General features: G+C 48.4%; 1 protein-coding gene across 7 annotated transcripts in view; it reads left to right on the top strand.

Annotated features, from left to right (window-relative positions):
* LOC100644687 (uncharacterized protein CG43867) overlaps positions 1-15265 on the top strand; it is a 98871-nt gene that overhangs the window by 4596 nt on the left and 79010 nt on the right. For all 7 annotated transcript variants that reach the window (XM_012312588.3, XM_012312592.3, XM_012312590.3 and 4 more), the window contains exon 2: positions 7032-8247. In XM_012312588.3, the coding sequence (XP_012167978.1) occupies positions 7276-8247 (972 nt within the window). In that variant the 5' untranslated portion in view covers positions 7032-7275. The remainder of the gene's footprint in view (positions 1-7031; positions 8248-15265) is intronic.

Here is a 15265-nt window from a genome sequence, read left to right as displayed (position 1 = left end):
AAATGGGACGAGCTGTCGAAAGTGGCAACGCGCTTCCTCTCACCACATCCCCGTCGCAAATATAACCTTGTAACACGAAAACAGATACTTTTGAACTTCATTCAGTTTGTCCCTGGCTTTTCTCATTATATGCCGTTTTCCTACGGCGATTTTCCAAATTCTTAAATCTCGTTAGAGCGAAACCGTGTTATAAAAGTATCGTCTTATACGGAGACACCTGTACTTCAATTTTCAAGTACCCAAGTTCCTGGATACTCAAATTTCAAAAATATAAAGATTTTCAAATATTTCTATTTTTAAATACGTACAAGATTTGAATTCGTTCGTTTATTTCAACCTGTTTCTCTCGTCCGTTTCTTTTTTTCTTGTGTCTGCTTTTCTCATCTCTCCTTCGCTACGCTTACGCTTCGCAGGATTTCCATGGCAGCTTTTCTCCTTGCGCCGCTCGTAAAATACGAACAGTTTCTCAGAGCGAAAGACGGACGATTTTCTGAACCTCGACGTTCGGTCATATCGGTTCGATTATTAGAAGATTCTGGACCGGTTAGTTGGTTGTAGCGGGTACTGCGAAACATCGGGTCAACCCGTGACCATAAAACTCGAGGCTGGTGTGCTCGCAATCTGGCAAACATTCGCCGGTCGTACTCAAACGCGTGCAAAAGTTCGGCACCCGCGTATTGCTTTAGACACGAGAAAGGGTCGCGAAAGTTTCTCCGGGTTTCGACTAAGTTTCCCCACCTCTACAGGGAATTTCGACTGTACCATATGCAATGATATCCCGTGAAATTTATATTACTTTGCTACCGGCAACTTTCTGCCTCGAGGATTAACTTTTATCTTCATAGAATCCATTTTACTACGAAATGTTATCGATTCATCCTTCGAACCATTATAAACAGTAATCTGCTATGGTAAACTCGACTTTCCATCAAATTTCAGCGCGACTGGTCACCAGTGACTTTTGGAAAAATACTCGTCAACTGAATTTTAGAGTTACTTCCCTCGTACGCGTACGCGAATTTCATTCATCAGGCACTCGGTAAATTTCCTCCTATTGTCCTTCGTTCTGAATTCTCTTCCTTGACCAAATGGGGGAACTCGTAATTGCGTCGCTGCGTTCAAAAGGGTTCGCCGCGTTTTTCAGTTCGCCACTTTCGTCTGCCCCGCCTCCCTGTGTGGATATTTCCCGTGGCGTTTTCAAGGCGGGGCCCGGTACACAGGTTTTCTACCCGCAATTAGCATCGGCGATGTATTCGTGTCACGTATCCACGGGATAGTTTCTTCGCACGCGACTCCACGTGAAACGTCCTTTATTTCGCTGAGTGTACGCGAACGATCGTCACAGAAATTGCACGGCAAGCAACACGACCAACAGATAGAATGAGAAATAGAAATATCTTTCACTCTTTTTGCTCGTACGCCTGATCTAGAAAATTCGTTGCTTTGCGTTCCTCGTCCAGGTAGTCATTCGATCGTTCTGCCTTTTCTACTGGCTGTTTCAACCAGATTCTTCGGTGATTCCTCGTCTCATTTGAGGATCGTCGATATTTTATAATCGTTAACCCTGTTCCCTGCCCTTTTTTTTTCTTTTTAATTGATAATTGAAGGATTAAGACGTAAGTCCATGTTTCGCGTTCCTATGTCGATTGTCGGAACAGCTCGGAATCAGCTCGCGTATCACGTAAATCATTGAAATCTGCGCGCGATTCGCGATTCGAACAACAAATAGAATCTGGAAGGAAGATTTATAGAAGGAAGAGAAACGCATCGGTGTCGCGTAATCGAAGAAGTTGTTTTCGGCGGAGAACGAACCAGATCGGGGCTGGCTCGTCTCTCGCGGAATTTGAACAAGCTATCGGACCCGCGTTTGCATACAGGGTGTCGAATAAATTACATCGACGAGCCGGCTGTCCGTTCGCGTGGAGAAAGAATCGGTTTCGTTCTACGGGGATCTGTCGGGCCATAAATAATACATAACCAGGATACAGGCGAGTTGGCTCGCGGAAAAAAGGGGAGAAACGTCGGAGGAAACGGAGCGGCGCGAAGGAGAAGAGACGCGAGCCTTATCGATGCGTGTACAGTCTGATGTGGAAGTCGCGTATCGGTTGAGAATTCTCCAACGAATCCCTCTTTGCATCTTAACCCTTTTGCATCTGTGCACGAGATACGTATCTCGCGACGCGACATTCTTCATACGATGCTATGAATGATAGTGGATATTTTTCGATATTTTTGGACAGCAGCTATTTTTCCATCTTTTACAAATTCAGACATTTCGTCCATGAATACGAAAGAGTCAAGGTTTGATATCTCGTGGCATCTTGATCCGTCGAAAAGCGAAAGCTTAGTTTCAATTTTCACGTCTCGATGAACGTAGCAATGACCGAAAAATCGCTCGATTTTCGAATCCGTCGAATCGATGTGTAGCCCCCTTGTATCGCTCCTTCTTCCCGGAGATCTCTTTCTCTTCCTTCCTTTCTCTGTTTCTTCGTAACGTCGATACACGTAACAGTAATTGCGCGTGCAAGCGCACCGACTACTCGCAGGCGGCATTACACTTTGTTCCGACCGATGGAATTGCGTGGAAACGAAAAACACCGCGCTGTTTCTCCGCCACGAACCGATAATATCTTGTTTTCCAGATACCTGCAGGGGAAATGTTCTCGGTCGGTTTGGAAGAGCGAATTCGAGCGAATCAAAGCAACGGTTCGATAATCGAGCCGGCCGAGTCTGCCGATTCGACCAGCGGCTCTCCTTTAACGCGAGAAGAATGGCGGAGGCCACTTGTTAAACGTAGTGGGAGTCTGACTACCCGTGATTTATGACGGCACAGTGGAAAGAAAGCGCGGTTAATTTAGAGCTTCGGTTATTGATGGTCTACATTTGTGAATTGCCTTCGATTAAAATTCGGGGGCGGTTCGTTAGGCGGTCCTTTATATTATGCGGCAACTTTACATTTTACCTGGTGATTCTTCTTAAAATAGGGGACTTGGAACTTGTCGTTAAATTTTTATTCGAATCGATAATAATTGTATTAAATACGTAATCGGAGCTTCATATTCAACAGGAATTCCACTGACTCAGAGCGGGAAAATTTCCTGGATTCGATGAAGAGGAGGTCGTTTCTTTGTCAGGTAGCTGCCAGTTTGCCACACAGTGGCTCTTTGTGCGAGGGAAGGGCACCGGGAGTGAGCCATTGGCATTATAACGACTGCCTCCAAGGAGCCGACCAGATTGAAGAGGGCTTCCGTCGCGCCTCGTATAACGCGAAAACCGTTCGAAAGTTAATTCGAAATTTATTCATGGACTCCACGGGACCACTAGCTGCCGCCTTCTCTATATACGTCCGGGTATTATTACGTAGGTACATGTAGCTGGAACGTTGATGCTCCTGGTCGTAGGCCTATATGCCACCAAACGGGGCTAAAGTAGGGCTAAAAAAAGGACAAACCAGCCTCCTATGAATACGTAATTTTATTACGATTAAGAATTAAGTCCTGTCGATCGATCGACGGCTCGTTCTCGCTTACAGGTCGTTTCAAGTTTCTTCGAATCAAAACGTCAAAGAGAATGTCGTTTGGAATCGACGGTTAAAGAAAAATTCACATCGATCGATCATGTTTGAAGGGAGAGATTTCGAGACAGATATCGAGATTGCTTAGGTATTTCAGATTCGAAAAGTTCGCGGTGGTCCCGAAGTAAATGTTGTTGCGAACCGAACGGTGCGGAACAAGGGGGCACGGGTTTATCGGGAAGATTTAGGTATTTCGTGTAGGTATTCAGATTTATACGCGGAACTCGCCGTTATTGCGGCTGTATATCTCGCGTGTATCCAAAAAGGGTCACGCCACACGGTCGAGGAGCGTTTCTTTCATGAAAACGACAAGCCCAAAAGTATACCGCATCGCGTGGTAAAAGATATCGCTTGCTCGTAAAATCGGCGATATTAGGCGGCCGCCCGTTAGAGAGAATCTGACCGTTCGACGAGAGAAAGAAAGAGAGAGGCGTATACACTTTGCAGAAAATCCGGCAGAAGAGAGGAGAGAAGTAGAAACCGCGCAAAATCAACCTATGCCAATACATACCGACCGATAGATTTACAGCGTAGTAATAATAAAACGCGCGGAATACGAGCGTTGCATGGGGCTTTATTAAAACGTCGCGGTTTATGGAAGTTCGACCGGTCGATCGATACTGGCGCCCCACTAGCGAAATCGTTGGCTGTTTCTTCGTTTAGTCAGCTATTTTTCCTCGAGAATGGGAGACTCGTCGATCCGCTTCGGTCTCGACGGAGATCAGTCACGATGGATAAAAATACTCGTCAAGCTGACGTAACGATGTAACGCGAACGGGGGTCTGGAATCGAGAGGATCGTTGTCGATTACGAGTGCGATTGCGTAACGTTCGTTCGTACGTAGCGCGGAAGCGCAATTTTTCATGATTGGTAAATGTAGTTAGCATACTCGAGTACGTTCCTTACAGGACGTATGTTCGTCTGTTATCATATATGCATGTATGTAACGATCATTTTCTTAACGAAAATGATTTTCGGCCGCGTTCGGTATTTATCGATGGCAAGGAAACGCCACAGGTAGTTGACACGAGGTTTTTCACTCATCAAGTGCCAACCGTGGCACTCGCGATAAGATGAACAGCGCCGAAGAGAAAAGCAAACAGAGAGTAGAAAGAAGAGAGGACACGTAAAGGGCTGACGACTCCTCTGCGAAACGAGCCGACACGGCGTTGCTATTTCTAGACGAAGATTTGGTTTCCGGCCGCGCCATCAATTTGTATAATTACTGTTTTCTCTGAAAGCAGCTTCACTGTGGTCCCTTGTGGCCAGAAAAAACTTTCTATCCCTTTCCTCGCCGAAAACACCGAAAGACGTACCTTTGACTCGACGTTTGGCGTCGATGTTTCGTCGCTTCGCGCCATCCCGTCTCTTTAGTGTCTCCAATTTCCGATTCTCATCGGTCCCATTATCGTAATTGGCCGACGAATCGATGGGATGTGGCAGGTTCGCATTTACAAGTACACGCGCAAAGCAATCGAGGCGGAAATGAAAAATGTAGGAAATCGCGTCTTCTCGAGCCGATAGACTCGTCTGGCGGGTTCACAAGGAGCTGCGGAGAATTGGGTTAAGCTGAAGAGAACGTCAGATTAATTCAGAATGTTCAGGATCGCGTACGAATCCCGCTTACGTATGTTCATTATGTGGCTGCGTGGTATCGAGTTCGTGAATCGACTGGCTGTCTAAGTGAATAGATGCTGATTAGGAGTTCTCACGCATCCCCGAATGGAAGGAGAAAGGCTTCTCGTTATTCGTTATTTGACTCCGCGAGTCGGCTGATCCTATCGGCCTCGAGCGCCGTCTGCATGGTTACGCTGTTCGCCAGCGTCGATTCGGCTTTTGATTCGCGGATACTGTGATTATTTCTGGGTAATTTTACTTCGATTCGGATTCGCGTCTCGTTGATTCATCGGCCATTTGTTATCGTGATTTTCTTATTAAAGTAATATCGATCTTCTTGGTATTGCGAGCAAAGACCCGACGACGCATCGTTTCAACGTATATCACACATACAGATCAGTGAGTGGTCTTGTTAGTTGTAGAATGTCAACGATAGGCGATGATAACAAGGGACTGTTCGCGCGGTCTTCGCTATGGTTTCGAGTCTTTATCTTCTCTGGTTTTATTCGATCGCGGATATCTCGAACGCCGTAAACTTTGACGCCCGACCGATTTCGCGAGCCGCCTATGTCGCGCAGGCTATTATTTTCGCGTTTGCTTTTCCCATTCGCCTGGCCTTCCCTTTGCGAGCGAGCGGACAAGTGCCGCAGACGTTTCGCTCGCGGTAATTGCAGAACGGAACGTTACACGGCCCACCCCTCCATCCGGTTTTTCATTTGGCCCCTTTTAGTGTCGACCTTAAAATAAACTTTGTAGTCCTGCGTCGTCGTTCTCGTCGTCGTCTCCTCTTCTCTCTTCTACTCCCTCTGTACTTCCTCGCTCTCCTTCGCAATCCTCCCTTCCCTTTCGGGCTCTGTGTGCGCGTCTCGTCATGCCAAGTCAGCCGAAGAAGCGCGGCCGAAGGAAATGAAAGAGGTAGGAACGGAGGGGGTCCGGGAGAGAAAGAGAAGAGAGCGGAGCGCTTCAAGAGACACCCCAAAGAGTTACAGCTTTCAATTTAGTACTGCAAACACTCGCAGCGAGTTAATATCTGCCTTCCATTTCCTGGTTTAACCTCGTCGGACTGGACCGCGAAAACGAATTCGTGAAGCTTGCTGTTCGGTAAGTCGACAGAAGAGAGCTGTTGTCTCTTCTCGACTAGACGACGACATAGATGTTTGGAGAAGTGTCGTTTCTCGAGGGGGTCGATTAAACCTGAGGGTGTCTAACGGAGCACACGCATGTCGATGGGACACAGAGACGCGGCAGCGCGATCACGAGGAAACTTTCCGCGTGAGAAGACGACTACGCGTTCTTCGCTAATGCCGCGCACAAATTGGATACGGTTGGATTCAAAGTTGGAAGCGACAGGCCGCGAAACCGATTAGAGTCGCGTCAGAAACGTCGAGTTGCCTGTTTCCCGATTACCGAACCGCGAACGTCGACGCTGCCTGCCTCCTGGACGCCGCGATAATCGCGTTCATCTCGGCTCGCTGTGTTACCGTGTTGCACGTGACTCAGTGCGCGGAAAATGAACTACGAAGGTAGGGAAGGGATTTTGGGGTGTTACCGGATTGTTGGAGAAATTTCGAGAAAGCTTGGTGTATCGACGCGTAGAAACATAGGGTCGAAGGGAACGTAAGACGCGGTTAGACGAATATTTCTGCTGGCAGCTGGGGAGGCAAAGATCGCGATGACGTGGTAAATAACGGCGTATTACAGTAGCGGCGTAACACGCGAGAGCTTGACGCGAGGTTAAGGTAGCCGGAAGAGTGGCTGTTTAAACGCGTGACGCGCGTACACAGTCTCGCGATTCCACGATTGGCCATGTCAGTGTCAGTTGGCGGTTTGGATGTTGCAGGTCGCAGTATAGCCGCGAGGATGTGAGCAAGGATGCACGCAGGAGTGCGTGAGATCATCGTGATCGCCGGAAGATGGCCGCGACGCCCGTTCCGACGCGCGTTTCAACGTGATCCCTCGAGGCAAGCAGGGAACGCGAGGGACCGGCCACGCCGTCCAGCGATGCACTGAGACCTCGACAGCGGTGTCTCGAGTATCGAGGAGGATACGCAAGTCAGCTAAGACAAGCACGGAGCCAAAACACGATGGAGGAGGTGCGAGGTTCCCCGGCGCGACGCCTCTCGCAGATCCTCGACCCGATCGCGCGGCTTGCCACCGATTTTGGCTCGAACTCGGCCCCCTGCAGTCCCAGACTAGGCGTACGAGGTCACGAGGCAAGCAGTGGCAGTATCGTTCAAACTGGGCCAGCGGCAGCCGAGGTCACGGCACGTAGACAGCAAGTCGGTCCGGAATCGAGTCGAGGCGGCGGCTTGCCGCCAACCGGAGCGGAGAGTCCTCGACTCTGGCCAAGGCAATTTCGTCAGGCGCCAGCCCCACCGCCGCGACCCAGACACGCGAACAACGCGAACAACAATCACGCCGCGGCGATCGCCGCCTCTGGAAGCCTTCCGGCACCGGTCCACGCCAGGGACTCGCCTTACGTCAACGTACCGAACTTGCTCTTCCAAAAGGATAATAAGGGATTCGTAGAGACGGCGAGAAGCGCCGGTTACGTCGAGCTCCGGGACACCAAGCCAAAGTGTAGCCCGTACGATTTCACATCAGAGTCGAGCGGCCACGTAGAGTACACGGACAAACGAACGTTCGCCGCGCAGACTGACTTCGACGGCTCCTCTAGTTGCTACGACGCCAACGATCTAGCCGCGTTTGCAAGAGCTAGGTCGAACTTCGATCCTGGACCGGCGCCACGTGGCGGACACTTTGACCGAGCGTATTCGTTCTCCGGCAGGCAGCCGGAGCAGACGGGCAGGATCTTTGCGGAGAATCGACTATACGTGGAGCAAAGAAACGCCGTGGCTGCGGCAGCCGCTGCTAGTTCGGACGCGAAGAAGGAGAAGCTCGAGAGCAGACCCGCTTACGGCGCGTCCAAGAGTTTCGATGGATACTCGAGCGCTGTGGAGGAGCTTAATTGGCAGGAGAGGTGCCTCGAGTTGCAACTCGAACTGCACAGAAGCAGAAGTCAAGCCACCAGGGTGCGAGACATGCTTCGCGAGAAGGTGAGTCTGTTTACTTTGATCTTTACCTCTTTGCTCGTTTTTTTTTCTCGTTCGTCCGCTTTCCACCGGATTCGTTCGAGAAACTTCAGCTGGTCAGCCGCGGAACACGTATCTCCGGAGCCGCTGGAAATTTACTCGGTTACGATCGACTGCGATGTTTAACGCGTCAAAGAAATCGTATTATTCCAACGAAGATTAAGGAAATTACGGAGGTTGATCGTGGAAAGTGCAGCCGATGAGATGGCTCACCTCCGAGCCTCTCGAACCATATTTTCTAGCGAGTCCACGGGGACCAATCGCGACAAACGGTCCGTGACTAAACCAATAAGCGATCCCGTTCCGTGCCGGCGGCATCACGGCCTCTGCCCGATAACTATTCTCCGTTTTCCGCGTTGTCTCGACCATCGAACGGCTTCGCGAAACCATCTGTTCCTCCGGAATTGTATCCACTTCTCGATAAATTCGTTATGCCTCCTAAAAGAAGGAGCAGAAGACGTTAGGTTAATTTAAAATACGTAAGTTGATACGATGAATGAAGAGATTCGGGAAAACATCAAGGAAGGACTCTCGTATATTATCGATTAATCAATTCCTGAGGAAATACCCTTTGCTCTGTCCAATTCCTATCGAATACTTGTCAAGCAGTTCGTACAGTTGGTCGATTACATCGGCAAGCGTGAACGAGGCTTTAGATCGTTCGCCAGACGCGCGTAGGTCGCGATTCGGATCGAAAACGACGCCGAACCGGTCCTCGTTACGATCCTGGAACAATTTATACCGTTCACGAGCGGGTTTTATCCGACGCCCGACATACGTCAAATGAATTGCAGGAGGGTGAAGCGGTCGGCGGAGGGGCAAAATGCCGCTTAGGTACATACGTCTTTAGTATGCATGGTCACGCGTCACGATTTAACGCGACCACCCTAGATAAGGCACATAGCCGCCGCTATGGAGAGCCAGAGAGAATGGTCTCTTTGCTCTCTGAAAACCCCTCGTGCCTCTTAAACGGAATTGAATTACTTACCGGACGAGGAGACTCCGCAGCCACAGCTTAAATCGTTGTTTTCTGCGCTGCGTTGCTTGTCGAAAAATCACGTCGACCTTTCACTAAAATATCACCGATATTTCTTCATCTACTTCTTTGTCCTTGATCCTTGGCCTCTTGTCATTCTTAAAATACAAAAAAGCTATAGAATAAGAGAAATAGCTTGGAATTTATGGATAAGACCTTGGAAATTGAACTCTAGATAGAAATAGCGCAGACAGAATATTCTCAAGAGGATTTAAATACTTCGTAATCGATACGGACGACTGGATATCGTTCGATTGTAATAGCTTTGTAAAACACATTATCGTTTCCTTTAGATACGAACAACAGATACACAGTTTGGAAAGTAGCGTCGTGTGTCTTGCGTGTACTGCTTTATTCTATCGATTTATTGCTTCTAAGAAATTAATTAGCTTCGATGGTATTTCCATTTCAATATCTTAATTCTTTAACGGATGATAGATCTTATCACAAACACGTATTATGAATCGTATTAATTATTAAATTCTTTACTCGAAACGTTTGTGTGTAACGTTCGCACGTAACTTGGAGAAGTCGTAAAATCAGCTGACGGGACGACGAGCAAGCCACGACCATGGCTCCTTATCGCTTTTGTATCGCGCCTCCGAGCTGAAGCCCGTTACGCGTTGCTTGCATCACTGCCGGATCGTTGTCCTGATTGACGTAACGTTTGTTTACAGCGCGGCTGGCTCGCGGCGAGATTGCAGATTACGCTCGCGCGGAACTTCAAGTTCGTTTCACTGCATCCCACGTTTTCGCCTTTCTCTCGTTTTTACGGCTTTTCGTTCCAAGCTTTCCCCAAGGTTCCCTCGCTGTTTCAATTAGATACGGTTTTATTACGAGTTCAAAATCACGAAATCTAACGATTTATCTAACAATCTGCTACTCTATTCCGTACGTATCCTGCTTCGCTTTTAAACTCTTCTTCGATCGTTTAGTTTAACTCGTTAACTCGTGTCACATCGAGTGCGAAATTATTAGAACACGGATATTGCGAATTTTCGATTAAGGAGCAACCGGTCAGGTCAAACCGATCGGTCGATATCGCGTACCTCGAATGAATTAACGCTCAAGGTGGAGGAGGTTTAATAGGTCGAGTGTTAGAGTAATGTAGCACTGTATTTGCACTTGTATAAAAGTAAAGTGTGAACACGGCGGTGGTAAGATCTTGTTGAGAGTGAAATATTTCACCCGCATGGTACGATGTCCGATGATGAACTGTCCTACGTTGCTGACTCTCCCTACCAACCGTTGGGTTTCGTCTGTCCATCGTGCCCTTCCGGCTGGTCCTTTCCCGGGGTTTTTTACCTGCCCTTGGAGTCATTAGGTTTACACCTCGGAGGGGACATGTAATTCGGAATTTTCTAAACAAGGGAATGGGCCATAAACGGACGGCCATTCAGAATTCCGAACAATGGATGTTAATACTTGCCACGTTTGTACTTACTAATTTATACATACGTAAAAAACTGACACGCTCTGATTCATCAGAGATTGAACATATGAGCAGAGCGGCAGATCGACTGTGTCACGTAATTACGTTAGAATATAGAAAGATTATACGAAAGAAACCTGGAAATCCATTCAGAACAACAGAGTTCCGACTATCTCCGACGAAGCATAGTTTGCCGTAGGGTAGTAAGTAGTTGCGTTTCATGCTATACCAGACGAATAATCCCTTAGTCCAATCGATAAATAGCTCTGCTTAATTGGATTCCCACCGTCCTAACAAGCAGAAGTTACAACGAGCTTGTAATCCGCGTCTCGGCCGCGGAAATCCTTCGGTTCCTCCATAGCTTCGCGAATCCCCGTTCGCAATGTTCGCGTTTGAATCAACGGGGGCGGCGCGCATATATGCGGGATAGTTTCTTAGAAATTGCTCACGTGCTTCGAGAGTTGACCTTTCGTCGCGTGACAGGAGCCTACACTACGTTCCGCGTTCACGGTCGCGCCACGGAAATAGTTCAACCATACCAGTAGGGTGGAAAAGGCGGTAGAGGTGGAGGACACGGAGGAAGATAGCGGGCCGCAAGCCGTCAACTATCCGCGTATCGCGCTCTTTAAAGCCTTCTCAAAGGGCACTAACGAGTTACGGCCTCGTAAAAAAATTAACGGCACTCGGCCGCTTCCGGTGCGATACGATTTCCCCGCGAGTTGAAAGCCCTTCCGCCGTTGACGGTCGTGGCACCCATAAAGAGTAGAAAAAATATACGCGTCGGAGGACGCGAGATAGCTAGGGCCTCGCGGAAATTCGCGCGACACAAGAATCTCGTCGTCGAACCTCGGTTTCCCACGAGTGGAATTTCTCCCCGGCTTTTCCGCTTCTTCCATTCTCGACATTTTCAGCAAAGCGACGTCGAACAGTCGCCCGGCTGAGCGTTAATGCAGACAAACTGCGGCCGAGAAAGGGTGAGGACGCGCGCGTGTGTTGTCAGAGGGTGGAGCGAGAGGGAACGTGAAACGTTGACGAGAATTCGGCGAGCCGCGCTCAGTCGGAAATTATACGGCCGCCTCCGCGCGAACCCGCCATATTTCGACGTTTTTGCCAGACTGTCCCTCGCGTTCCGCCCTTCTTCCGGCTACGGTTTTAGTTCCACCCCCGAAAACATCCAGTTAAACGGGGAATCGGTAAATATCGCGACGTGCATCGGACGCGTTCGTACGTGTCGGTGAACGTGGTTTTCGTCGCCTCTTCCATCCTCCTGTTTTCTCTTTTTCGCTGTGTTTTTCATCCTCCGTTCTGATTCCTGGTGAAACGGTAGAATCGACGTATGTATGCTGCTAATGAATATCGATTCGCAGTAGATGTACGAACGTAGACAAGGCAAGGTATGAATTTTATAAAAAAGACAGAGGCATAAAAGGTCGCGGTATAAGGTTTATTACTTTTGATGAATAAATTACAGAGACAATCTTCCCAGAGGCGGATACGCTGTGACTCTAGCCGTGAGTCCGAAATGGTTGGTAGTTGTCTGCGAAATATTAAAGCCGTGGAGCATTATGCTACGTGGAAAATACGGCGCCGTTGAATCGCACGATGAAGCTGATATAATCTTCGGACGAACGTTTCCAGGTGAAGTACCACGCGATGGCTATTTCTTCCCTTGTGAGCGCGTATCTCTCGCGCTTCTTTAAAAGCGTCGCTCTACAGAGATTCAGGCCGAGTCTCAGTTTCACCGAGAGCTCGAACGAACCTTCTCTCAGTCTTCGTTAGAATTTCTAATTTATACACCGCCCGTCATTACGCGATATTTCGTCTTACGCTCGCGATCCTTCGAAAGGAGGTCCGCTATTTACCCAACTGGTATATTTCTTTCCCGGGAGATTTTGCCCTGGATCTCCTTTGTCTATCTTTGCCCGTACTTCTTATTATTGTCTCGTGCCACATCGCGGCATCGTCTCTCCGTTTTGTCATCTTTGTTTCCACGAGAGGCGTTCCCATTTCCGCGATTATGTACTGTGAAACTGTACGGTGTCAGTTGCGGATTCACGAATAACACGCCTAACATCCGAGTTTCGGAACTGTGTCACGTCCGTGTACATGCTCCGTAGAAATGCTCCCTCGAGCTAATAATTCAGACCGGTTGTTCCTATCGATTCAATTAATCTTGCTCGGCGCAACTATTGGGATTTAGTCAGTTGCACGACGTGATACATCGCGTCAAACACCAAACAAGACATCCATCACTGGAACAAATACGGGAACACCAGCGGTTCGATTCTTGTTTGCCTTACTCTCTGCTCCATCTACCGATCAACCTGAAAAACCATGCTAGTCACATTTAGAAATCCTTATACTTACCACTTAACACGTCACCGATTTTCCATTGTCGGTATCGTTAAAAAGGTTAATTTGCGCGGCGATGTACGCCACAGAGACGGTAGGAAACGACGCCTGTCTAACTGGCGACACCTCGTTATCCAGACGACGATGACAGGCCGAACCAGGACGCGCCTAAGCAAATATCGCCGCGTTGGTATACGCGAGTGCACACAGGTAGCCAGGAATATATTGTTCAGGCGTCCTATTAATATTGCATTCCATCGAAACGGCGTGCACAGCGGCGCGTTCCACATACATATATAAAGGTCCGTATCAATATTGATTCGACGGCGACGGCGTGAATGGAGGCTCTCGTGCAAACAGACGAGCCTTCCGCCGCGCAGATTTCAAAAGGCTGCCTTCCTCGATGGCTTCAGCTACAGGGAGGGCTGAACCTCCTTTTCGAACGTTTTCAGACCTATTTACGGATGAAACGGATGTTAACTTGGCGCCTCGCTCCTCTCTGTCACCGGGAGCGGAAAGGATATTGAAGGCTGAGCGACTACTCAGAGCCTTCTGATTGAGCGTTCGTCGTGCCTTCGTACGCTTTCAGAGAATATTGAAAATTGGAGACTCCTCCGCGAGTATCTTTATCTCTTTTCTCGCTTTTGTCGATGCTTCCATTGGCGCACGCCTCTTTTTTTTTCTCGTTTCCGTTTCAATCGAGAGAATATAGAGAATCGTATCGATTCGTGGATTTGTATTTAGTTGATGTTTAGAGAATAGACGGATGAACGGAGCGTGGAACATGATCGTCGCTTTCCATAGATTTATTCTCCGAAGGCTTCGCGAAATCGGGAACGTGAGCGGCGAGGCAACGAGGCTAATAAAATTATTCACATCGTGCGATACTTGGCGTTGCGATAACTAATTCGCGCGGACGTACGCGTCCCCGAAATGAGTTTTGGGATTTAGCGATGATTCTTCGCAAACGTAACGACCCGTTTTGTGTATTCCCCAACACTTTCGATGTTTGCATTCGCCGACCCATTGAATTGGCGTCGCGCGACGTGAATAAAATTGCCCTCTGGAATTAGAGTGGAATCCGCGTGCGAATCGTCCGCTCGACGTACCTCCGGTGACCACAACTTTTCATTAAAATCGTCGTTGACGCGGTCGTGTAAAACTGCGAGAGTGCCCGATGCAATATTTATTCATTCTCTTACGAATAGCCGTCCGCTGAAATACCGTCTTCTTCTTTTTCCAAAATGCCGAATAACACACGAAAACAAATGGTTGGTTTTACGTAACGATGGACGTCACCGGGAAATTATCGTTGGTTTCGTGACCAGAGCCAATGCTGCGAATTTCAATGTCAAACTGGTCGACAAACGAAGGGAAATAATTGCGTGACTCGAACGAATTCCTCGCAATATTCGAAGACGACCCGCTTTAATATCGATCACGCCGACCGCGTTTTTCCCTCTTTTCCTTTTTATCGTTTCACACCACCCCTTTTACGTTCCTCTTCCACTGCCCTCGAGAACATTCTCCCGGTGAATCCTGGCTCGTTGGAGCTACACGAGGTGACTTATCGATGCCCGTTTGCGTTCCACTAGCATTATGCAACAGAATCGGAGTGGGTATAAAGAGTAAGAGGGAAACGGAGAACCCGCGCCGGCTGTGGCACTCTATTGATACAGATGATGGCCTTGTATATACCTAATGCTCGTGGGACCTATACGACTCAGCCACCCGTTACATTACCGTGAAATATTTGCCATTATCTTGATTTGTATACCTACCGAGTGTCCCCACATCGTGTCCATCAGTTCGTTGATTCGCTCGCGCTCCATTCATTAATGTTTCATCGTAATGGATCGGTCGATTATCTTGCGCGCGATCACTCACGTCACTTTCGGTTTCACCGAGTAACACGTGCGCGATTCTTCGTCCCGTTGCAACCACAAACGATTAGCCATCGGTAATTCGTCATGATTTTGTCGCGTCGGTCTTCGTACCTCCGTTCTTACGAGGTTTCAAGGTAAATCAGTCGTTCGGGGAAACTGGCGTATAAGGTTTCGCGGGGTTAAGAATCGACTTGCTTTTCGAAAAGTCGTAGCACGCGAACTTTATTATCCTTCGAAGAGGAAGTTTGTCGTAGTGGGGTGAATGGATCGACGAAA

Source organism: Bombus terrestris, chromosome 10 (assembly GCF_910591885.1).
Source record: "Bombus terrestris chromosome 10, iyBomTerr1.2, whole genome shotgun sequence".
In the NCBI taxonomy this organism is placed as follows: domain Eukaryota; kingdom Metazoa; phylum Arthropoda; class Insecta; order Hymenoptera; family Apidae; genus Bombus; species Bombus terrestris.
Note: the sequence above shows the minus strand (reverse complement) of the source record. Positions and strands in the feature narration are given on the sequence as shown.